At 48.9% G+C, this 26,711-nt stretch overlaps 1 protein-coding gene and 1 long non-coding RNA gene across 3 annotated transcripts in view; one reads left to right on the top strand and one right to left on the bottom strand.

The window, feature by feature from the left end:
• Positions 1 to 1,591: 1,591 nt before the first annotated feature.
• On the top strand, positions 1,592 to 15,296 carry LOC135575114 (uncharacterized). The gene is made up of 2 exons (XR_010465691.1): positions 1,592 to 1,735; positions 15,130 to 15,296. It is a non-coding gene; the product is annotated as an uncharacterized LOC135575114 (long non-coding RNA).
• The window catches only part of azi2 (5-azacytidine induced 2), a 39,970-nt gene continuing 18,936 nt past the window's right edge, over positions 5,678 to 26,711 (bottom strand). For both annotated transcript variants that reach the window (XM_065027321.1, XM_065027320.1), the window contains exons 4-8: positions 19,497 to 19,596; positions 17,981 to 18,114; positions 16,735 to 16,784; positions 14,739 to 14,851; positions 5,678 to 6,643 (exon numbers count right to left, since the gene is read on the bottom strand). In XM_065027321.1, the coding sequence (XP_064883393.1) occupies positions 6,204 to 6,643; positions 14,739 to 14,851; positions 16,735 to 16,784; positions 17,981 to 18,114; positions 19,497 to 19,596 (837 nt within the window). In that variant the 3' untranslated portion in view covers positions 5,678 to 6,203. The remainder of the gene's footprint in view (positions 6,644 to 14,738; positions 14,852 to 16,734; positions 16,785 to 17,980; positions 18,115 to 19,496; positions 19,597 to 26,711) is intronic.

Genomic DNA, 26,711 nt, shown 5'->3' on the forward strand with positions numbered 1-26,711 from the left:
TCTGATACCTACAACTATACTACTGATACCTACAACTATACTACTGATACCTACAACTATCTACTACTACTTGATACCTACAACTATACTACTTCTGATACCTACAACTATACTACTTCTGATACCTACAACTATACTACTTCTGATACCCTACTGATAACTATAAACTATTGATACCTACAACTGATAACAAAAAACTTCTGATAATGATACAACTATACTACTTCTGATACCACAACTATACTGTCACTTCTGATACCTACAACTATACTACTTCTGATACCTACAACTATACTACTTCTGATACCCACAACTATACTACATACCGTACTTCTGATACCCACAACTATACTACTTCTGATACCACAACAACTGATACCTACAACTATACTACTTTGATACCTACAACTATACTACTTCTGATACCTACAACTATACTACTTCTGATACCTACAACAACTATACTACTTCTGATACCTACAACTATACTACTTCTGATACCCACAACTATACTACTTCTGATACCCACAACTATACTACTTCTGATACCCACAACTATACTACTGATTCTTATCTGATACCTACAACTATACTACTTCTGATACCTACAACTATACTACTTTGATACCCACAACTATACTACTCTGATACCCACAACTATACTACTTCTGATACCTACAACTATACTACTTCTGATACCTACAACTATACTACCTACAACTACTCTCTGATACCTACAACTATACTACTTCTGATACCTACAACTATACTACTTCTGATACCTACAACTATACTACTTCTGATACCTACAACTATACTACTTCTGATACCTACAACTATACTACTTCTGATACCTACAACTATACTACTTCTGATACCCACAACTATGTGGAAAACTGGAAATCCCAGCTAGCCAATCATCAGTCTCCATGATAGAAGAACAAGGGGGGGGTTATTACTTCTGATACCCACAACTATGTGGATACCTACAAAAACTGGAAATCCCAGCTAGCCAATCATCAGTCTCCATTATAGAAGAACAAGGGGGTTATTACTTCTGATACCCACAACTATGTGGAAAACTGGAAATCCCAGCTAGCCAATCATCAGTCTCCATTATAGAAGAACAAGGGGTGGGGGTTATTACTTCTGATACCCACAACTATGTGAAAACTGTACTGTATCTGAGCCAGTCAGTCTATAACTGGAGATGTGGATGGTGGGGTGTCTGATGCCGAGACACAATCTGATCTCATGTCGCTCATGTAAAACTATTGATAGCTAAAAAAGAAAAAAAAAGAAATGATATGCCCGAATGAGAAATGACCAATGTCATGGGACAACGGACCTACTAGCTACAACTAGATATGAATAAATCAGTCTTTAGATTGCATGACTGATTGACTGGTGAAAAAGTACCGTATTGTTGGCACTCACATATGCACTACTCTACCATCACTCGTTGTATTACAGTACTTGGTATAACTGAAATAGGTCTCAGGGTTGGACTGGAATAACTACAGTATGTGTGATGGGGTCACTTCCTGTATTTTATCATATAGATACACTGGCTCCACGTTTTCCCTGCTCTTCTCTGACGGAACTATTTTAGTCTCCGAGACAGAACTCTCTCTCTCTAACTACAAAGGATATCTGAGTGGGTTTAATATAAAACGGGCAACTTGCGTGTGCTGCTCTTCAGGTTGGTCAGTTATCCGTTGCACAAAAATAGATGGTGAGTGAGAACGCCTTTATTCACACATTAGCATAAATAGCGTGATCTTTATCCAACCCGTTTCTAACCAGTCAATAAGTATTACTCACTGGCAGTCCACAATATTTGTGTATCACAAATAAAAAAATGATGTAGAATCTTGTAAAAGTTCAAAACACAGGATATGAAGTAGTGAAAAGACATTCAATCATTTCTTTAATTTAGATCATATTTACATACAGCGATAGGTTCTAAAATATAATTGTTATCTACTGTACATTGCATTGTGGTCTGCAAATCTTTTACAGGAGTGAGTTATGAAACAACTGCTGTAAAATAACGTCGGTTTAAAACCAATTGAAAATATAAATAATCATTGATCACAACTTGTAAGGGACTAAAAGGAGAAAATGGAGGTCAGAGAAATCACTTTTAACATCGTGGACCCTTCCCCCCCAGACAAGACAGGAAGTCACATGACATTTCTAGATGACATTTCCCCTTTGTATCCATGGAGACGCTTCCTCTATATTAGCACGCCTCTTAAAAACAAAAAACACTGGAGTGAACTCAACTCAGCCCGGCAGAAACACTTCAAAACAAACTGTACACGACTCTACATGGATCTCAGCACCTCCCAAACGGCACACTATCCCCTACATAGTGAACTACTTTTTTAACCCGGGTAAGTGCACTAATATAGAGAATAGGGGGCCAAATCTTGCGTGCCCCACTGACCTAGTGGATTACCATCTCACAAGAAACAAGACTGTACATCTACTGCACACCAACTCTCATATGAGTAAATGTGCTTCCCATAACACAACACCTCTTTCATATATATATTATTGGTACATGGTTTTGGTGTAAAAGACAAACCCGACTTCCATTGACTTCAAAGAGGAATAGCTGAACCATAATCATTGGGGAAAAAGTGAGTCATTTGGAAATAAAGATTCATTTTGACGTGAAGATACCAGGTGTGGTGTGGATTTGTGGCCTGTCAGCCCACCAGAACTTGGTACCAGGTGTGGTGTGGATTTGGCCTGTCAGCCCACCAGAACTTGGTACCAGGTGTGGTGTGGATTTGGCCTGTCAGCCCACCAGAACTTGGTACCAGGTGTGGTGTGGATTTGGCCTGTCAGCCCACCAGAACTTGGTACCAGGTTAGGTGTGGATTTGGCCTGTCAGCCCACCAGAACTTGGTACCAGGTTGGTGTGGATTTGTCCTGTCAGCCCACCAGAACTTGGTACCAGGTTAGGTGTGGATTTGGCCTGTCAGCCCACCAGAACTTGGTACCAGGTTAGGTGTGGATTTGGCCTGTCAGCCCACCAGAACTTGGTACCAGGTGTGGTGTGGATTTGGCCTGTCAGCCCACCAGAACTTGGTACCAGGTATGGAGTGGATTTGGCCTGTCAGCCCACCAGAACTTGTCGGTAGCAGTACTGGGTTAAAGGCCTTTATATTTCAGGGGATTTCTGCAATGCTTATTTGCCATGATACACTATATACACACACACACACACACAAAAGTATGTGGACACCCCTTTAAATTAGTGGATTTCAGCCACACCCGTTGTTGACAGGTGTATAAAATCAAGCACACAGCCATGCAATCTCCATAGACAAACATTGGCAGTAGAATGGCCTTCATGAAGAACTCAGTGACTTTCAACGTGGCACCGTCATAGGATGCCACCTTTCCTACAAGTCAGTTCGTAATTTCTGCCCTGCTAGAGCTGCACCGGGTCAACTGTAAATGCTGTTATTGTGAAGTGGAAACGTCCAGGAGCAACAACGGCTCAGCCGCGAAGTGGTAGGCCACATAAGTTCACAGAACGGGACAGCCGAGTGCTGAACCGCGTTGTGCATAAAAATCGTCTTTCCTCGGTAGCAACACTCACTACAGAGTTCCAAACTGCCTCTGGAAGCAACGTCAAACACAACAACTTTTTGTCGGGAGCTTTATGAAATGTGTTTCCATGGCAGAGCAGCCTCACATAAGCCTAAAAATCACCATGCTCAATGCCAAGCCTCAGCTGGAGTGGTGTAAAGCTCACGGCCATTGGGCTCTGGAGCAGTGGAAACACATTCTCTGGAGTGGTGAATCACACTTCACCATCTGGCAGTCCGACCTACGAAGCCAGGAGAACTACCTGCCCCAATGCATAGTGCCAACTGTAAAGTTTGGTGGAGGAGGAATAATGGTCTGGGGCTGTTTTTCATGGTTTGGGCCCCTTAGTTCCAGTGAAGGGAAATCTTAACACTACAACAAACAATGACATTCTAGATGATTCTGTGCTTCCAAATTTGTGGCAACAGTTTGGGGAAGGTCCTTTCCTGTTTCAGCATGACAATGCCCCCGTGCACAAAGCGAAGTGCATACAGAAATGGTTTGTCGAAGATTGGTGTGGAAGAACTTGACTGACCTACACAGAGCCCTGACCTCAACCCCATCGAACACCTTTGGGATGAATTGGAGCGCCGACTGCGAGCCAGGAGGCCTAATCGCCCAACATCAGTGCCTGACTTCACTAATGCTCTTATGGCTGAATGGAAGCAAGTCCCCTCAGCAATGTTCCTACATCTAGTGGAAAGCCTTCCTAGAAGAGTGGAGGCTGTTATAGCAGCAATGTTCCAGTATCTAGTGGAAAGCTTTCCTAGAAGAGAGGAGGCTGTTATAGCAGCAATGTTCCAGTATCTAGTGGAAAGCCTTCCTAGAAGAGAGGAGGCTGTTATAGAAGCAATGTTCCAACATCTAGTGGAAAGCCTTCCCAGAAGAGTGGAGGCTGTTATAGCAGCAATGTTCCAACATCTAGTGGAAAGCCTTCCCAGAAAAGTGGAGGCTGTTATAGCAGCAACGTTCCTACATCTAGTGGAAAGCCTTCCCAGAAGAGTGTAGGCTGTTATAGCAGTAATGTTCCAACATCTAGTGGAAAGCCTTCCCAGAAGAGTGGAGGCTGTTATAGCAGCAATGTTCCAACATCTAGTGGAAAGCCTTCCCAGAAGAGTGGAGGCTGTTATAGCAGTAATGTTCCAACATCTAGTGGAAAGCCTTCCCAGAAGAGTGGAGGCTGTTATAGCAGCAATGTTCCAACATCTAGTGGAAAGCCTTCCCAGAAGAGTGGAGGCTGTTATAGCAGCAAAGGGGGGGGACGAACTCCATATGAATGCCCATGATTTTGGAATGAGATGTTCGAGGAGCAGGTGTCCACATACTGTTGGTAGTGTAATGTACGTTGTAATCAAATACAATACAAATTAGCCATCAGTATCTGAAACAACTGACAGATTTGCCTTGTTATGGGATTTAGGACAAGGCAAGCTGCGTGGAGATTTAAAACCTTGTGTTGTGTGGTTAAAAACTTTTGGCTTTTGGTGCTATTGGCCCAAACCGATTTTTAACCTCGTCAACCCAGGGATTCGATCCAGCAACCTTCCGGTTACTGCCCCCCTCCCCTCTAACCCCTAGGCTACCTGCCCCCCTCTAAACCCCTAGGCTACCTGCCCCCCTCTAAACCCCTAGGCTACCTGCCCCCCTCTAACCCCTAGGCTACCTGCCCCCCCTCTAACCCCTAGGCTACCTGCCCCCTCTAACCCCTAGGCTACCTGCCCCCCTCTAAACCCCTAGGCTACCTGCCCCCCCCTCTAACCCCTAGGCTACTTGCCCCCCCTCTAACCCCTAGGCTACCCCCCCCCCCACCCCTCTAAACCCCTAGGCTACCTGCCCCCCCTCTAAACCCCTAGGCTACCTGCCCCCCCCACCCCTCTAAACCCCTAGGCTACCTGCCCCCCCCCCACCCCTCTAACCACTAAGCTACGCTGTCTTGTGTTGTGTGATTAAAAACAGCTTTAGGTGCTTACTGGGGTGTATATATATATATATATATATATATATACCAGTATCTGTTACAGCGCAGACACACTATGACCTCTATATTATTAAGGACAGATAACAGAAGGATTGACTATATACCTTTATAATACACAACATGTAAATAAGTCACATTAGGAGGGAGGGGCTTAAAATGGAAAAGCAGTCAGACTGTGGATTAGTTCACTACAGCTTTGAGCTCTAGTAAATACCAGTATGGGATACACACACATAAACACAGTCATCATCTGGCTGTCCAGGACTCATCCCATCATCTTTCTCTCTTGGGTGGATGAAACCCTTCCTTTCTCTGCCACCTGATTCCCAGGGAGGGAGTCATCCGTGTGTCTGGGCCGGGTCAGAGGGTAGCCTATCAGAAGCTTCTCCCGTGGTTTGCTCTGTGGCTAGTTTAATCATCCTGGAGCAAGTTCCCCAGGAGTCTCCTCATCTTAAGGGGGATGCAGGGCCGGCCAGAGCTGGAGTGGACAGGGGGGGGCACTAGGGGCTCGGAGCAAGTTCCCCAGGCTGGAGAGTCCACAGGAGTTGTCTCCTCATCTTAAGGCAGGTTGGGTGTTGCACGGCAGGGCAGGCTTAGAGACAGGGGGTTCTCCACCTCAGTAGGGTGGGGGCTTGGCCCAGTCTCCATTAGGGCTCATGGGGGTACTACCCCTGGAGGAGTGGATGGGGCTGCCCTGGCTCAGACCCTGCCTCTGACCCTCCCAGAAGAGGGCGTCGCTGGGTTTGGGCGGGGAGGGGAAGGACCAGGAGGAGTCATCTAGAGAGGCCTGGTTGAGAGGAGGAGGAGGCAGGAGGACAGGGCTCGTACTGTCCAGACCCAAGGCTCCAGGGTAGTGGCTGGACCAGGGACCGTTTGGCCAGTAGTCCTCCCTGAGACCCTCCAGAGCCGGTGGGCCCACGGGGGGAAGGCAGGGCCGGCCAGAGCTGGAGGGGACAGGGGGGGCATTAGGGGCTCGGGGCACGGTCATGCGGACTGTTCGTTGGTTCAGGTTCTTCTCCACATCGTCCAGGCACTGAACAGGGACAGTTGGTGCAGCTAGAGAGAGAAGGGCACAAACATTTTTCTTTAACTTGCTTCAAAATCAGGTTGTAAGATAATTAGAATGTTTTTACCTGGTTGTGTTCAGTAGACGTCAAAACAGGAGGAAACATTTTGACACGGTTGTTTTGGTACTGAGCTGAACTGGTACAATGACACCAATTGTTGGTTTTCAGTTGCATTATGTTCTACAATGTTATGCCCTACTGAACAAGACCCAGTATTTAGCACCATCACCCTTGCCACCTACCCCAAAGCAGAGGGACAGACAGCCAGACAGGCACCATCACCATTGCCACCTACACCAAAGCAGCACTCAAGAAAATAAATCAATTTCAACCAATTTCAAACAAAGCAACTCATCACACCTGACTGTTCATGAAGACCAGAGAATATTCATTAGGATTATGTTGCAATCCTTTGTCCATGGAACTCTCTTAGTATCGCAACACCACACCATTTATTCCACTGTCTATTATGACTGGCTCTAGTAATCATTTCAGTTAGTGCGACTGGTTCTAGTAATCATTTCAGTTAGTGCGACTGGCTCTAGTAATCACTTCAGTTAGTGTGACTGGTTCTAGTAATCATTTCAGTTAGTGTGACTGGCTCTAGTACCGTAATCATTCCAGTTAGTGCGACTGGCTCTGGTAATCATTTCAGTTAGTGTGACTGGCTCTAGTACCGTAATCATTTCAGTTAGTGTGACTGGCTCTAGTAATCATTTCAGTTAGTGTGACTGGCTCTAGTAATCATTTCAGTTAGTGTGACTGGTTCTAGTAATCATTTCAGTTAGTGTGATTGGCTCTAGTAATCATTTCAGTTAGGGTGACTGGTTCTAGTAATCATTTCAGTTAGTGTGACTGGCTCTAGTAATCATTTCAGTTAGTGTGATTGGCTCTAGTAATCATTTCAGTTAGTGTGATTGGCTCTAGTAATCATTTCAGTTAGTGTGATTGGCTCTAGTAATCATTTCAGTCAGTGTGATTGGCTCTAGTAATCATTTCAGTTAGGGTGACTGGTTCTAGTAATCATTTCAGTCAGTGTGATTGGCTCTAGTAATCATTTCAGTCAGTGTGATTGGCTCTAGTAATCATTTCAGTCAGTGTGACTGGTTCTAGTAATCATTTGTCAGTGTGACTGGCTCTAGTAATCATTTCAGTTAGGTGATTGGCTCTAGTAATCATTTCAGTTAGGGTGACTGGTTCTAGTAATCATTTCAGTTAGTGTGATTGGCTCTAGTAATCATTTCAGTTAGGGTGACTGGTTCTAGTAATCATTTCAGTCAGTGTGACTGGCTCTAGTAATCATTTCAGTTAGGGTGATTGGCTCTAGTAATCATTTCAGTTAGGGTGACTGGTTCTAGTAATCATTTCAGTCAGTGTGATTGGCTCTAGTAATCATTTCAGTTAGGGTGACTGGTTCTAGTAATCATTTCAGTCAGTGTGATTGGTTCTAGTAATCATTTCAGTCAGTGTGATTGGCTCTAGTAATCATCAGTTAGGGTGACTGGTTCAATCAATCAACTGGCTCTAGTAATCATTTCAGTCAGTGTGACTGGCTCTAGTAATCATTTCAGTCAGTGTGACTGGCTCTAGTAATAATTTGGGCTCAATAATCAACTCTAAATGCTGTTGATTGATATCCATTATCCTCTTAGGGATGACTGTAACTAGGCTAATTAATTCAGAGTGTACCTTTAGGGATGTGTGGTTGGGTGATGCTGACAGAGTGTACCTTTAGGGATGTGTGGTTGGGTGATGCTGACAGAGTGTACCTTTAGGGATGTGTGGTTGGGTGATGCTGACAGAGTGTACCTTTAGGGGTATGTGGTTGGGTTGGGTGATGCTGACAGAGTGTACCTTTAGGGATATGTGGTTGGGTTGGGTGATGCTGAAAAGGAATTAGTAAACAGTGTGTGAATGTAATAGACAAAATATTTATTAAGAAATTATTTATCTTACATTCAGTCAGCATTTTAGTTTAGTTTTATCCTCTAGAAATCAAAGTGACAGACATGTAGACAGACAGGCAGACATGTAGACAGACAGACAGAGCGACAGACAGGCAGAGCGACAAACCGACAGACAGACAAACAGCCATGCAGACAGGCAGAGGGACAGGCAGAGGGACAGCCAGACAGACAGGCAGAGGGACAGCCAGACAGACAGGCAGAGGGACAGCCAGACAGACAGGCAGACATGTAGGCAGACATGTAGACAGACAGACAGGCAGGCAGCCAGATGAACAGACCGACAGACAGCCAGAGCGACAGACAGACGAACAGCCATGCAGACAGGCAGAGTGGACAGACATACAGACAGGCAGAGCGACAGACAGGCAGAGCAACAGCCAGACAGACAGGCAGAGTGACAGCCAGACAGACAGGCAGAGTGACAGCCAGACAGACAGGCAGAGCGACAGCCAGACAGACAGGCAGAGGGACAGACAGACAGGCAGAGCGACAGCCAGACAGACAGGCAGAGGGACATACAGACAGGCAGAGGGACAAACAGACAGGCAGAGGGACAGACAGGCAGGCAGAGGGACATACAGACAGGCAGAGCGACAGCCAGACAGACAGGCAGAGGGACATACAGACAGGCAGAGGGACAGACAGACAGGCAGAGTGACAGCCAGACAGACAGCCAGACAGACAGGCAGAGCGACAGCCAGACAGACAGGCAGAGCGACAGCCAGACAGACAGGCAGAGGGACAGCCAGACAGGCAGAGCGACAGCCAGACAGACAGGCAGAGGGACAGCCAGACAGGCAGAGCGACAGCCAGACAGGCAGAGGGACAGACAGGCAGAGGGACATACAGACAGGCAGAGCGACAGCCAGACAGACAGGCAGAGGGACAGACAGACAGGCAGAGGGACAGACAGACAGGCAGAGTGACAGCCAGACAGACAAGCAGAGCGACAGCCAGACAGACAAGCAGAGCGACAGCCAGACAGACAGGCAGAGCGACAGCCAGACAGACAGGCAGAGGGACAGCCAGACAGGCAGAGCGACAGCCAGACAGGCAGAGGGACATACAGACAGACAGGCAGAGTGACATACAGACAGGCAGAGGGACAGACAGACAGGCAGAGGGACAGACAGACAGACAGGCAGAGGGACAGACAGACAGACAGGCAGAGCGACAGCCAGACAGACAGGCAGAGGGACAGACAGACAGACAGGCAGAGGGACAGACAGACAGACAGGCAGAGGGACAGACAGACAGACAGGCAGAGCGACAGCCAGACAGACAGGCAGAGGGACAGACAGACAGGCAGAGTGACAGCCAGCCAAACACTGTAGTTTCCAGAGGCTGTATAGCTAATTGGGCTGAGTAGTGTGAGGAGACATGGGAGTGAGAATCACACCTCTGACATTCCCTTCAGAACTAGACAGGCTTCAGAAACACAACACACACAGGCCTGATTAAGGCTTTTAGAGAGATGCATCCCTCAAGAGATAACATGGCTTAGCAACTATATTTAAAGAGAATATACATTTATTTCTATGGTAAAGAGAGTCAGAGCAGTTCAGTCAAACGTCTCTCACACACACACACACACACACACACACACCCTCTTTAATATGCAACACAAACGCATGCAACATTAGACACACACATCATTGGTTTTCTATCCAATCATCATGTTGTGCAGATAATAAAGTTTAAATGAGAGTTCCTCTGTGTTTGATGGAAGAGCAGGAGGCAGAGAGAGAGAGAGAGAGAGAGAGTCTCATGAGAGTTCCTCTGTGTTTGATGGAAGAGCAGGAGGCAGAGAGAGAGAGAGAGAGAGAGAGAGTCTCATGAGAGTTCCTCTGTGTTTGATGGAAGAGCAGGAGGCAGAGAGAGAGAGAGAGAGAGAGTCTCATGAGAGTTCCTCTGTGTTTGATGGAAGAGCAGGAGGCAGAGAGAGAGAGAGAGAGAGAGAGTCTCATGAGAGTTCCTCTGTGTTTGATGGAAGAGCAGGAGGCAGAGAGAGAGAGAGAGAGAGAGAGTCTCATGAGAGTTCCTCTGTGTTTGATGGAAGAGCAGGAGGCAGAGAGAGAGAGAGAGAGAGAGAGTCTCATGAGAGTTCCTCTGTGTTTGATGGAAGAGCAGGAGGCAGAGAGAGAGAGAGAGAGAGAGAGAGTCTCATGAGAGTTTCCCATTTGAATAAAAGTGATTTCGTAGTAAGAACCTCTGACGAATACAGATGCTCGGTGTCTTTGAATAAATACATCTCTTCCCTTTTTCTCTCTCATCTACGAAACAGGATTAGTCTGGGATATTCACTAGAATAAATATATTTGCTCTTTATATTTCATTCTAATTTACACCTCTTGTTTGGTCCCCTGTTCCACAGAGAGAATAGCAACAAACGACATCTCTTCAGGGGTGAAAAACATCAGAACAGGAAAGAGAGATAGAGGATATATTAGGATATTAAAGCTTTGTAGTGCTATGATAATAGCTCAGCTGTCTTTCTCCACCTAGCCTCCAGTAGCATCCCTCTTTCTCCACCTAGCCTCCAGTAGAATCCCTCTTTCTCCACCTAGCCTCCAGTAGAATCCCTCTTTCTCCACCTAGCCTCCAGTAGCATCCCTTTCTCCACCTAGCCTCCAGTATAATCCCTCTTTCTCCACCTAGCCTCCAGTAGCATCCCTCTTTCTCCACCTAGCCTCCAGTAGCATCCCTCTTTCTCCACCTAGCCTCCAGTAGAATCCCTCTTTCTCCACCTAGCCTCCAGTAGAATCCCTCTTTCTCCACCTAGCCTCCAGTATAATCCCTCTTTCTCCACCTAGCCTCCAGTAGCATCCCTCTTTCTCCACCTAGCCTCCAGTAGCATCCCTCTTTCTCCACCTAGCCTCCAGTAGCATCCCTCTTTCTCCACCTAGCCTCCAGTAGCATCCCTCTTTCTCCACCTAGCCTCCAGTAGCATCCCTCTTTCTCCACCTAGCCTCCAGTAGCATCCCTCTTTCTCCACCTAGCCTCCAGTAGCATCCCTCTTTCTCCACCTAGCCTCCAGTAGCATCCCTCTTTCTCCACCTAGCCTCCAGTAGCATCCCTCTTTCTCCACCTAGCCTCCAGTAGCATCCCTCTTTCTCCACCTAGCCTCCAGTAGCATCCCTCTTTCTCCACCTAGCCTCCAGTAGCATCCCTCTTTCTCCACCTAGCCTCCAGTAGCATCCCTCTTTCTCCACCTAGCCTCCAGTAGAATCCCTCTTTCTCCACCTAGCCTCCAGTAGAATCCCTCTTTCTCTACCTAGCCTCCAGTAGAATTCCTCTTTCTCCACCTAGCCTCCAGTAGCATCCCTCTTTCTCCACCTAGCCTCCAGTAGAACCCCTCTTTCTCCACCTAGCCTCCAGTAGCATCCCTCTTTCTTCCACCTAGCCTTACAGTAGCATCCCTCTTTCTTCCACCTAGCCTTACAGTAGCATCCCTCTTTTTTCCACCTAGCCTACAGTAGCATCCCAGACTCTCTTTCATCAACAACTTTTATTTTGAAAGATTCCTTGTTGATGGCATGTTGTTTTAAGATGTGTGAAAAGACAGGTTGGGTTTCGTTATCACTCAGAGAAGGGGAAAGGAACCTGAAGAGAAAACATTCATTTCTCTACACTAAATAAGTAGCAGTATGTCAGACAATCTGCTCTTTAGCCTGAGGTCCTCTCCCTCATACACAGGGATTATGTTAATGAGGGCACATTATCCTGGATTGTTCAGATAGAAATACATTACCTAGAAAATACACACATCTCAAGACATTTCTGTCTGCAACCTTCCAGATCATTACAGAACGTCTGCTGAAAGTGCCCCCAGCCAGGACTTACCTTCTCTGCTAGCTGCGGTTTAGAATTTACCTCGTCTGTTAGCTGCTAGCTGTGGTTTAGAATTGACCTCGTCTGTTAGCTGCTAGCTGTGGTTTAGAATTGACCTCGTCTGTTAGCCGCTAGCTGTGGTTTAGAATTTACCTCGTCTGCTAGCCGCTAGCTGTGGTTTGTAACTCACCTCGTCTGCTAGCCGCTAGCTGTGGTTTGTAACTCACCTCGTCTGTTAGCTGCTAGCTGTGGTTTGTAACTCACCTCGTCTGTTAGCTGCTAGCTGTGGTTTGTAACTCACCTCGTCTGCTAGCTGCTAGCTGTGGTTTGTAACTCACCTCGTCTGTTAGCCGCTAGCTGTGGTTTGTAACTCACCTCGTCTGTTAGCTGCTAGCTGTGGTTTGTAACTCACCTCGTCTGCTAGCTGTGGTTTGTAACTCACCTCGTCTGTTAGCTGCTAGCTGTGGTTTGTAACTCACCTCGTCTGTTAGCTGCTAGCTGTGGTTTGTAACTCACCTCGTCTGTTAGCTGTGGTTTGTAACTCACCTCGTCTGTTAGCTGTGGTTTGTAACTCACCTTGTCTGTTAGCTGTGGTTTGTAACTCACCTCGTCTGTTAGCTGTGGTTTGTAACTCACCTCGTCTGTTAGCTGCTAGCTGTGGTTTGTAACTCACCTCGTCTGTTAGCTGCTAGCTGTGGTTTGTAACTCACCTCGTCTGCTAGCTGCTAGCTGTGGTTTGTAACTCACCTCGTCTGCTAGCTGTGGTTTGTAACTCACCTCGTCTGTTAGCTGCTAGCTGTGGTTTGTAACTCACCTCGTCTGTTAGCTGTGGTTTGTAACTCACCTCGTCTGTTAGCTGTGGTTTGTAACTCACCTCGTCTGTTAGCTGCTAACTGTGGTTTGTAACTCACCTCGTCTGTTAGCTGTGGTTTGTAACTCACCTCGTCTGTTAGCTGCTAGCTGTGGTTTGTAACTCACCTCGTCTGTTAGCTGCTAGCTGTGGTTTGTAACTCACCTCGTCTGTTAGCTGTGGTTTGTAACTCACCTCGTCTGTTAGCTGTGGTTTGTAACTCACCTCGTCTGTTAGCTGTGGTTTGTAACTCACCTCGTCTGTTAGCTGTGGTTTGTAACTCACCTTGTCTGTTAGCTGTGGTTTGTAACTCACCTCGTCTGTTAGCTGTGGTTTGTAACTCACCTCGTCTGTTAGCTGCTAGCTGTGGTTTGTAACTCACCTCGTCTGTTAGCTGCTAGCTGTGGTTTGTAACTCACCTCGTCTGCTAGCTGCTAGCTGTGGTTTGTAACTCACCTCGTCTGCTAGCTGTGGTTTGTAACTCACCTCGTCTGTTAGCTGCTAGCTGTGGTTTGTAACTCACCTCGTCTGTTAGCTGTGGTTTGTAACTCACCTCGTCTGTTAGCTGTGGTTTGTAACTCACCTCGTCTGTTAGCTGTGGTTTGTAACTCACCTCGTCTGTTAGCTGCTAACTGTGGTTTGTAACTCACCTCGTCTGTTAGCTGTGGTTTGTAACTCACCTCGTCTGTTAGCTGTGGTTTGTAACTCACCTCGTCTGTTAGCTGCTAGCTGTGGTTTGTAACTCACCTCGTCTGTTAGCTGCTAGCTGTGGTTTGTAACTCACCTCGTCTGCTAGCTGCTAGCTGTGGTTTGTAACTCACCTCGTCTGCTAGCTGCTAGCTGTGGTTTGTAACTCACCTCGTCTGTTAGCTGCTAGCTGTGGTTTGTAACTCACCTCGTCTGTTAGCTGCTAGCTGTGGTTTGTAACTCACCTCGTCTGCTAGCTGCTAGCTGTGGTTTGTAACTCACCTCGTCTGTTAGCTGCTAGCTGTGGTTTATAACTCACCTCGTCTGTTAGCTGCTAGCTGTGGTTTGTAACTCACCTCGTCTGTTAGCTGTTAGCTGTGGTTTGTAACTCACCTCGTCTGCTAGCTGTGGTTTGTAACTCACCTCGTCTGCTAGCTGTGGTTTGTAACTCACCTCGTCTGTTAGCTGCTAGCTGTGGTTTATAACTCACCTCGTCTGTTAGCCGCTAGCTGTGGTTTGTAACTCACATCGTCTGTTAGCTGCTAGCTGTGGTTTATAACTCACCTCGTCTGTTAGTTGCTAGCTGTGGTTTGTAACTCACCTCGTCTGTTAGCTGCTAGCTGTGGTTTATAACTCACCTCGTCTGTTAGCCGCTAGCTGTGGTTTGTAACTCACCTCGTCTGTTAGCTGCTAGCTGTGGTTTATAACTCACCTCGTCTGTTAGCCGCTAGCTGTGGTTTGTAACTCACCTCGTCTGTTAGCTGCTAGCTTCTTCACCAGGTCAGACTGTTGTTTCAACACTGAGTGTAGAGAGGAGATCTCAGTGGCCAGGGCCTCATAGGACTGTAGAACTGCCTTATCGCTGTAGAATAACAACACAAGACTACAATGAGACAAGACTACAGGACAACACTCCTACATTCATCTACAGGACCATATACATTTGCACAATACATACTTAAAATCAGGAATACACAGATGATTATGTTTTATATTTGTGGAAACAGTAATGCTGCCACTTTCCCCTGCAGCTCCAGAATATTAAAAATAAATAAATAAAAATAAATTTAATTGATAGAAGAAAAATCCTTTAACATTATACATTAACGCAAAGACCTAAATGTATATTTTCTATTATAGGGTCAAGATGCACAAGACAAGGGGCCTCCCGGGTGGCGCAAAAGACTGGAAGACTGCCTTGTAGAGGAGCACAGATCTCATGAACACGTCGACTAAACCGGACTCAGCGGAGAGAGAAACCAGGGGATAAAAAATAAAATCTACAACGTTACTGATTTTCTACTGAATTATAACATATTTATTTGCCAAGTGCTTTTCAAACCTTACACTTAAAAAAAAAGAGATGCTCGGGCTTAAAGATTTCTCTGTGAGATTCACAGGATGGAGACAGGCACCTGTTCGGTGTGATAAAAGGCTATTACTTTGTTCTCTATGAATAAAACTCTGGGTCTGTAGCGCCAACTAGTGGACATAATAATGTACTGGAGGTCCAAATGAGATCAAATCCCTTTGTATTTGTCAAAACGCTCCTGATACACACAGCTGTAGTGGACTTTACAGTGAAGTGCTTCTTCACCAGCCATTTCCCAACCATGCAGAGTTTAAGTATGAAACATTTGCTAAATAAACTAGAAAATAGTAACACAATAAAATAACAATAACGAGACTATAGAGAGTACCAGGTAGTAATGAGACTATATACAAGGAGTACAGAGTCACTGTGCAGGGGTACCAGGTAGTAATGAGACTATATACAAGGAGTAACGATCCTTCTATCTGAGTGGCATGCATCCTAGTCTATTCTAGTACGATCCTTCTATCTGAGTGGCATGCATCCTAGTCTATTCTAGTACGATCCTTCTATCTGAGTGGCATGCATCCTAGTCTATTCTAGTACGATCCTTCTATCTGAGTGGCATGCATCCTAGTCTATTCTAGAACGATCCGTCTATCTGAGTGGCATGTATCCTAGTCTATTCTAGTACGATCCATCTGAGTGGCATGCATCCTAGTCTATTCTAGTACGATCCATCTGAGTGGCATGCATCCTAGTCTATTCTAGTACGATCCATCTGAGTGGCATGCATCCTAGTCTATTCTAGTACGATCCTTCTATCTGAGTGGCATGCATCCTAGTCTATTCTAGTACGATTCTTCTATCTGAGTGGCATGCATCCTAGTCTATTCTAGTACGATCCTTCTATCTGAGTGGCATGCATCCTAGTCTATTCTAGTATGATCCTTCTATCTGAGTGGCATGCATCCTAGTCTATTCTAGTACAATCCTTCTATCTGAGTGGCATGCATCCTAGTCTATTCTAGAACGATCCGTCTATCTGAGTGGCATGCATCCTAGTCTATTCTAGTACAATCCTTCTATCTGAGTGGCATGCATCCTAGTCTATTCTAGAACGATCCGTCTATCTGAGTGGCATGCATCCTAGTCTATTCTAGTACAATCCTTCTATCTGAGTGGCATGTCCCAGTACTCAGATGACTTTCTTATTGAAAGTGAACCCTGTTGCTAGGTAAACTACAGACATAGATCTACCCGGCTCTGAGGTAAACAATGCTTTGTCTCCACCTGGTGGCTGGCGTATGGCATCTACACTATGACAGGTGTTTCAAATGGGCCTAAATTCTGCTTCAATTTATTTAGTGAGATCTTTCCCCCCCTGGTGTCAAACCTGAATAAGTATTTTTCTGAGGAGATGAAGGACCTACCTGGGGTTGGACTCCACGTGATTCTGGTCACAGTCAGTTCCAGAAGAATCCTAGGAAGAGGAGGTCATCAAAAGAGTTATAAATGAAACCCTAGAATAAGAGCGTAGTTCACAGACCATGTCTGGAAAAGAAAGCCCGGCAAACTACACCGGCATTCTGGTTGATCCACAATGTGTGTTCATGGACCTCAAACAAAGGTTTTTGGGTCAACAGATCTTCACTGGAGTTTTGGGTCAACAGGCCTTCACCGGGTTTCTGGGTCAACAGACCTTCACCAGGGTTTCTGGGTCAACAGGCCTTCACCAGGGGTTTTGGGTCAACAGACCTTCACCAGGGTTTGTGTCAACAGGCCTTCACCAGGGTTTTGGGTCAACAGGCCTTCACCAGGGTTTTGGGTCAACAGGCCTTCACCAGGGTTTTGGGTCAACAGGCCTTCACCAGGGTTTTGGGTCAACAGGCCTTCACCAGGTTTTGGGTCAACAGGCCTTCACCAGGGTTTTGGGTCAACAGGCCTTCACCAGGGTTTTGGGTCAACAGGCCTTCACCAGGGTTTTGGGTCAACAGGCCTTCACCAGGGTTTTGGGTCAACAGGCCTTCACCAGGGTTTTGGGTCAACAGGCCTTCACCAGGGTTTTGGGTCAACAGGCCTTCACCCAGGTTTTGGGTCAACAGGCCTTCACCAGGGTTTTGGGTCAACAGACCTTCACCAGGGTTTTGGGTCAACAGACCTTCACCAGGGTTTTGGGTCAACAGACCTTCACCAGGGTTTTGAGTCAACAGGCCTTCACCAGGGTTTTGGGTCAACAGGCCTTCACCCAGGTTTTGGGTTAACAGGCCTTCACCGGGTTTCTGGGTCAACAGGTGAAGGTCTGTTGACCCAAAAACCCGGTGAATTGTTATTCTAGTGTTTCAGGGTTTTTGGGTCAACAGATTTTCACCGGGTTTCTGGGTCAACATACCTTGACCAGGGTTTTGGGTCAACAGACCTTCACCAGGGTTTTGAGTCAACAGGCCTTCACCAGGGTTTTGGGTCAACAGGCCTTCACCCAGGTTTTTGGGTTAACAGGCCTTCACCGGGTTTCTGGGTCAACAGGTGAAGGTCTGTTGACCCAAAAACCCGGTGAATTGTTATTCTAGTGTTTCAGGGTTTTGGGTCAACAGACCTTCACCAGGGTTTTGGGTCAACAGACCGTCATCAGAACCTTTGTGAATGAAACACACTAGTTCTATATCCCCATAGTCTTACCCCACAGTGTCCCTGCAGTCGGTTCTTCTCCAGAGTCATCCTCTCCAACTCCTCCTGCAGCGTATGCATCTTCAGTTCACTGTTGATCCTGTCCACCTGCCAGTAGTCCTGAGTACTGGTTAGAGACTTCATCACTATGGAGACAGAGAGAGAACACACACACACGGTTAGAATACAACGTTGTCACTTCTGGGTCATGTGACATCAGTCCCCTTCTACTTCTGTAACACTAGAAACGTTGAACACCAGGGTAGAGAGCGTTGAAAAATGAATACTCTAGCTTGTCTGTGAGAAACATTGAACATCAGGGTAGAGGGTTGAACAATGAACACTAGGTTGTCTGGAGAAACATTGAACATCACAGTAGAGAGGATAGAACAATGAACTCTAGGTTGTCTGGGAGAGACATTGAACATCACGGCAGAGAGGGTTGAAAAATGAACTCTAGCGTGTCTGGGAGAAACATTGAACATCAGGGTAGAGGGTTGAACAATGAACTCTAGGTTGTCTGGGAGAGACATTGAACATCAGGGTAGAGGGTTGAACAATGAATACTCTAGGTTGTCTGGGAGAAACATTGAACATCAGGGTAGAGGGTTGAACAATGAACTCTAGCTTGTCTGGGAGAGACATTGAACATCAGGGTAGAGGGTTGAACAATGAACACTCTAGCTTGTCTGGGGGATAGTGGGCACATTGGGATTTGAGCATCTAGACTCAGTGAAAAGTCATGGGCATTAACGGTCCGTTAGCTGGACATTAGGGACGATCCTGGTCATTACACCTTGGCTGAGCGTAAAGGGAATGTCCCTGCCTGGTAAGGATGACACCCCATGTCAGTCTGTTGGTGAGACTAAGGGGAAAACCTGGTAATGATACTGTCCCTTGGCTGAGGTTAAGTCCCTGGTCATTATAGTCTCTTGGCTGGTCCCTGGTCATTAAAGTACCTTGGCTGAGGTTAAGTCCCTGGTCATTAAAGTACCTTGGCTGAGATTAAGTCCCTGGTCATTAAAGTCCCTTGGCTGAGGTTAAGTCCCTGGTCATTAAAGTCCCTTGGCTGAGGTTAAGTCCCTTGGCTGAGGTTAAGTCCCTGGTCATTAAAGTCCCTTGGCTGAGGTTAAGTCCCTTGGCTGAGGTTAAGTCCCTTGGCTGAGGTTAAGTCCCTTGGCTGAGGTTAAGTCCCTGGTCATTAAAGTACCTTGGCTGAGGTTAAGTCCCTGGTCATTAAAGTCCCTTGGCTGAGGTTAAGTCCCTTGGCTGAGGTTAAGTCCCTGGTCATTAAAGTACCTTGGCTGAGGTTAAGTCCCTGGTCATTAAAGTACCTTGGCTGAGGTTAAGTCCCTGGTCATTAAAGTCCCTTGGCTGAGGTTAAGTCCCTTGGCTGAGGTTAAGTCCCTGGTCATTAAAGTCCCTTGGCTGAGGTTAAGTCCCTGGTCATTAAAGTACCTTGGCTGAGGTTAAGTCCCTGGTCATTAAAGTACCTTGGCTGAGGTTAAGTCCCTGATCATTACAGTACCTTGGCTGGTCTCCATCTCAGTCTTTAACTGCAGCAGCTCCATCTCTTTGGCCTGCAGCTGCTCATTCAGGAGCCTCTCAGACTCACTCTTCTCCCTCTTCTAGAGAAACACAGTTAAAGAAAAGAGAGATATGATGAAGAGTAAAAGATGAAGAGTCAGTGAAGCAGGAGGAGAGACAGTTACAAAGAGACAGGATAAAGACAGGAAGAGATACTGACCAGCTGGACCTAGTGGACAGTCCACGCCAGCTGGACCTAGTGGACTGTCCACGCCAGCTGGACCTAGTGGACTGTCCACGCCAGCTGGACCTAGTGGACTGTCTACGCCAGCTGGACCTAGTGGACGGTACACGCCAGCTGGACCTAGTGGACGGTACACGCCAGCTGGACCTAGTGGACGGTACACACCAGCTGGACCTAGTGGACTGTCCACACCAGCTGGACCTAGTGGACTGTCCATACCACCTGGACCTAGTGGACTGTTCACACCAGCTGGACCTAGTGGACTGTTCACACCAGCTGGACCTAGTGGACTGTACACACCAGCTGGACCTAGTGGACTGTCTACACCAGCTGGACCTAGTGGACTGTCTACACCAGCTGGACCTAGTGGACTGTCCACACCAGCTGGACCTAGTGGACTGTCCACACCAGCTGGACCTAGTGGACTGTCTACACCAGCTGGACCTAGTGGACTGTCTACACCAGCTGGACCTAGTGGACTGTCTACACCAGCTGGACCTAGTGGACTGTACACACCAGCTGGACCTAGTGGACTGTACACACCAGCTGGACCTAGTGGACTGTCCACACCAGCTGGACCTAGTGGACTGTACACACCAGCTGGACCTAGTGGACTGTACACACCAGCTGGACCTAGTGGACTGTACACACCAGCTGGACCTAGTGGACTGTACACACCAGCTGGACCTAGTGGACTGTCACACCAGCTGGACCTAGTGGACTGTACACACCAGCTGGACCTAGTGGACTGTACACACCAGCTGGACCTAGTGGACTGTACACACCAGCTGGACCTAGTGGACTGTCTACACCAGCTGGACCTAGTGGACTGTCTACACCAGCTGGACCTAGTGGACTGTCTACACCAGCTGGACCTAGTGGACTAGTGGACTGTACACACCAGCTGGACCTAGTGGACTGTACACACCAGCTGGACCTAGTGGACTGTACACACCAGCTGGACCTAGTGGACTGTACACACCAGCTGGACCTAGTGGACTGTACACACCAGCTGGACCTAGTGGACTGTACACACCAGCTGGACCTAGTGGACTGTACACACCAGCTGGACCTAGTGGACTGTACACACCAGCTGGACCTAGTGGACTGTACACACCAGCTGGACCTAGTGGACTGTACACACCAGCTGGACCTAGTGGACTGTACACACCAGCTGGACCTAGTGGACTGTACACACCAGCTGGACCTAGTGGACTGTACACACCAGCTGGACCTAGTGGACTGTCACACCAGCTGGACCTAGTGGACTGTACACACCAGCTGGACCTAGTGGACTGTACACACCAGCTGGACCTAGTGGACTGTACACACCAGCTGGACCTAGTGGACTGTACACACCAGCTGGACCTAGTGGACTGTACACACCAGCTGGACCTAGTGGACTGTACACACCAGCTGGACCTAGTGGACACCAGCTGGACCTAGTGGACTGTACATACCAGCTGGACCTAGTGGACTGTCCACACCAGCTGGACCTAGTGGACTGTCACACCAGCTGGACCTAGTGGACTGTCTACACCAGCTGGACCTAGTGGACTGTCTACACCAGCTGGACCTAGTGGACTGTCTACACCAGCTGGACCTAGTGGACTGTCTACACCAGCTGGACCTAGTGGACTGTACACACCAGCTGGACCTAGTGGACTGTCTACACCAGCTGGACCTAGTGGACTGTACACACCAGCTGGACCTAGTGGACTGTACACACCAGCTGGACCTAGTGGACTGTCTATACCACCTGGACCTAGTGGACTGTCTACACCAGCTGGACCTAGTGGACTGTACACACCAGCTGGACCTAGTGGACTGTACACACCAGCTGGACCTAGTGGACTGTACACACCAGCTGGACCTAGTGGACTGTACACACCAGCTGGACCTAGTGGACTGTACACACCAGCTGGACCTAGTGGACTGTCTACACCAGCTGGACCTAGTGGACTGTACACACCAGCTGGACCTAGTGGACTGTACACACCAGCTGGACCTAGTGGACTGTACACACCAGCTGGACCTAGTGGACTGTACACACCAGCTGGACCTAGTGGACTGTACACACCAGCTGGACCTAGTGGACTGTCTACACCAGCTGAACCTAGTGGACTGTCCACACCAGCTGGACCTAGTGGACTGTACACACCAGCTGGACCTAGTGGACTGTACACACCAGCTGGACCTAGTGGACTGTCTACACCAGCTGGACCTAGTGGACTGTCCACACCAGCTGGACCTAGTGGACTGTACACACCAGCTGGACCTAGTGGACTGTACACACCAGCTGGACCTAGTGGACTGTCTACACCAGCTGGACCTAGTGGACTGTCCACACCAGCTGGACCTAGTGGACTGTCCACACCAGCTGGACCTAGTGGACTGTCCACACCAGCTGGACCTAGTGGACTGTACACACCAGCTGGACCTAGTGGACTGTACACACCAGCTGGACCTAGTGGACTGTACACACCAGCTGGACCTAGTGGACTGTCTACACCAGCTGGACCTAGTGGACTGTCTACACCAGCTGGACCTAGTGGACTGTCTACACCAGCTGGACCTAGTGGACTGTACACACCAGCTGGACCTAGTGGACTGTACACACCAGCTGGACCTAGTGGACTGTCTACACCAGCTGGACCTAGTGGACTGTCCACACCAGCTGGACCTAGTGGACTGTACACACCAGCTGGACCTAGTGGACTGTCCACACCAGCTGGACCTAGTGGACTGTCCACACCAGCTGGACCTAGTGGACTGTACACACCAGCTGGACCTAGTGGACTGTACACACCAGCTGGACCTAGTGGACTGTACACACCAGCTGGACCTAGTGGACTGTACACACCAGCTGGACCTAGTGGACTGTCCACATACCAGCTGGACCTAGTGGACTGTACACACCAGCTGGACCTAGTGGACTGTACACACCAGCTGGACCTAGTGGACTGTACATACCAGCTGGACCTAGTGGACTGTCCACACCAGCTGGACCTAGTGGACTGTACACACCAGCTGGACCTAGTGGACTGTCTACACCAGCTGGACCTAGTGGACTGTACACACCAGCTGGACCTAGTGGACTGTACACACCAGCTGGACCTAGTGGACTGTCCACACCAGCTGGACCTAGTGGACTGTACACACCAGCTGGACCTAGTGGACTGTACACACCAGCTGGACCTAGTGGACTGGACCTAGTGGACGGTACACACCAGCTGGACCTAGTGGACTGTACACACCAGCTGGACCTAGTGGACTGTACATACCAGCTGGACCTAGTGGACTGTCTACACCAGCTGGACCTAGTGGACTGTACACACCAGCTGGACCTAGTGGACTGTACACACCAGCTGGACCTAGTGGACTGTACACACCAGCTGGACCTAGTGGACTGTACACACCAGCTGGACCTAGTGGACTGTACATACCAGCTGGACCTAGTGGACTGTCTACACCAGCTGGACCTAGTGGACTGTCTACACCAGCTGGACCTAGTGGACTGTCCACACCAGCTGGACCTAGTGGACTGTCCACACCAGCTGGACCTAGTGGACTGTCTACACCAGCTGGACCTAGTGGACTGTACACACCAGCTGGACCTAGTGGACTGTCCACACCAGCTGGACCTAGTGGACTGTCTACACCAGCTGGACCTAGTGGACTGTCCACACCAGCTGGACCTAGTGGACTGTCTACACCAGCTGGACCTAGTGGACTGTCTACACCAGCTGGACCTAGTGGACTGTCTACACCAGCTGGACCTAGTGGACTGTCTACACCAGCTGGACCTAGTGGACTGTCTACACCAGCTGGACCTAGTGGACTGTCTACACCAGCTGGACCTAGTGGACTGTCTACACCAGCTGGACCTAGTGGACTGTACACACCAGCTGGACCTAGTGGACTGTACACACCAGCTGGACCTAGTGGACTGTACACACCAGCTGGACCTAGTGGACTGTACACACCAGCTGGACCTAGTGGACTGTCTACACCAGCTGGACCTAGTGGACTGTCTACACCAGCTGGACCTAGTGGACTGTACACACCAGCTGGACCTAGTGGACTGTCTACACCAGCTGGACCTAGTGGACTGTCTACACCAGCTGGACCTAGTGGACTGTCTACACCAGCTGGACCTAGTGGACTGTCTACACCAGCTGGACCTAGTGGACTGTCTATACCAGCTGGACCTAGTGGACTGGACCAGTGGACTGGACCTAGTGGACTGTCTACACCAGCTGGACCTAGTGGACTGTCTACACCAGCTGGACCTAGTGGACTGTACACACCAGCTGGACCTAGTGGACTGTACACACCAGCTGGACCTAGTGGACTGTACACACCAGCTGGACCTAGTGGACTGTACACACCAGCTGGACCTAGTGGACTGTACACACCAGCTGGACCTAGTGGACTGTACACACCAGCTGGACCTAGTGGACTGTCTACACCAGCTGGACCTAGTGGACTGTCTACACCAGCTGGACCTAGTGGACTGTCTACACCAGCTGGACCTAGTGGACTGTCTACACCAGCTGGACCTAGTGGACTGTCTACACCAGCTGGACCTAGTGGACTGTACACACCAGCTGGACCTAGTGGACTGTACACACCAGCTGGACCTAGTGGACTGTACACACCAGCTGGACCTAGTGGACTGTACACACCAGCTGGACCTAGTGGACTGTACACACCAGCTGGACCAGTGGACTGGACCTAGTGGACTGTCTACACCAGCTGGACCTAGTGGACTGGACCTAGTGGACTGTCTACACCAGCTGGACCTAGTGGACTGGACCTAGTGGACTGTCTACACCAGCTGGACCTAGTGGACTGGACCTAGTGGACTGTCTACACCAGCTGGACCTAGTGGACTGGACCTAGTGGACTGTACACACCAGCTGGATCTAGTGGACTGTCTACACCAGCTGGACCTAGTGGACTGGACCTAGTGGACTGGACCTAGTGGACTGGACCTAGTGGACTGTACACACCAGCTGGACCTAGTGGACTGTACACACCAGCTGGACCTAGTGGACTGTACACACCAGCTGGACCTAGTGGACTGTACATACCAGCTGGACCTAGTGGACTGTACACACCAGCTGGACCTAGTGGACTGTACACACCAGCTGGACCTAGTGGACTGTACACACCAGCTGGACCTAGTGGACTGTACACACCAGCTGGACCTAGTGGACTGTCTACACCAGCTGGACCTAGTGGACTGTACACACCAGCTGGACCTAGTGGACTGTACACACCAGCTGGACCTAGTGGACTGTACACACCAGCTGGACCTAGTGGACTGTACACACCAGCTGGACCTAGTGGACTGTACACACCAGCTGGACCTAGTGGACTGTACACACCAGCTGGACCTAGTGGACTGTACACACCAGCTGGACCTAGTGGACTGTCTACACCAGCTGGACCTAGTGGACTGTCTACACCAGCTGGACCTAGTGGACTGTACACACCAGCTGGACCTAGTGGACTGTCTACACCAGCTGGACCTAGTGGACTGTACACACCAGCTGGACCTAGTGGACTGTACACACCAGCTGGACCTAGTGGACTGTACACACCAGCTGGACCTAGTGGACTGTACACACCAGCTGGACCTAGTGGACTGTACACACCAGCTGGACCTAGTGGACTGTCTACACCAGCTGGACCTAGTGGACTGTCTACACCAGCTGGACCTAGTGGACTGTACACACCAGCTGGACCTAGTGGACTGTCCACACCAGCTGGACCTAGTGGACTGTCACACCAGCTGGACCTAGTGGACTGTACACACCAGCTGGACCTAGTGGACTGTCCACACCAGCTGGACCTAGTGGACTGTCTACACCAGCTGGACCTAGTGGACTGTCCACACCAGCTGGACCTAGTGGACTGTCTACACCAGCTGGACCTAGTGGACTGTCTACACCAGCTGGACCTAGTGGACTGTCTACACCAGCTGGACCTAGTGGACTGTCACACCAGCTGGACCTAGTGGACTGTCTACACCAGCTGGACCTAGTGGACTGTCTACACCAGCTGGACCTAGTGGACTGTCTACACCAGCTGGACCTAGTGGACTGTACACACCAGCTGGACCTAGTGGACTGTACACACCAGCTGGACCTAGTGGACTGTACACACCAGCTGGACCTAGTGGACTGTACACACCAGCTGGACCTAGTGGACTGTCTACACCAGCTGGACCTAGTGGACTGTCTACACCAGCTGGACCTAGTGGACTGTACACACCAGCTGGACCTAGTGGACTGTCTACACCAGCTGGACCTAGTGGACTGTCTACACCAGCTGGACCTAGTGGACTGTCTACACCAGCTGGACCTAGTGGACTGTCTACACCAGCTGGACCTAGTGGACTGTCTACACCAGCTGGACCTAGTGGACTGTCTACACCAGCTGGACCTAGTGGACTGGACCTAGTGGACTGGACCTAGTGGACTGTCTACACCAGCTGGACCTAGTGGACTGTCTACACCAGCTGGACCTAGTGGACTGTACACACCAGCTGGACCTAGTGGACTGTACACACCAGCTGGACCTAGTGGACTGTACACACCAGCTGGACCTAGTGGACTGTACACACCAGCTGGACCTAGTGGACTGTACACACCAGCTGGACCTAGTGGACTGTACACACCAGCTGGACCTAGTGGACTGTCTACACCAGCTGGACCTAGTGGACTGTCTACACCAGCTGGACCTAGTGGACTGTCTACACCAGCTGGACCTAGTGGACTGTCTACACCAGCTGGACCTAGTGGACTGTCTACACCAGCTGGACCTAGTGGACTGTACACACCAGCTGGACCTAGTGGACTGTACACACCAGCTGGACCTAGTGGACTGTACACACCAGCTGGACCTAGTGGACTGTACACACCAGCTGGACCTAGTGGACTGTACACACCAGCTGGACCTAGT

Source organism: Oncorhynchus nerka, linkage group LG14 (genome assembly GCF_034236695.1).
Source record: "Oncorhynchus nerka isolate Pitt River linkage group LG14, Oner_Uvic_2.0, whole genome shotgun sequence".
NCBI classification, from domain to species: Eukaryota; Metazoa; Chordata; class Actinopteri; order Salmoniformes; family Salmonidae; genus Oncorhynchus; species Oncorhynchus nerka.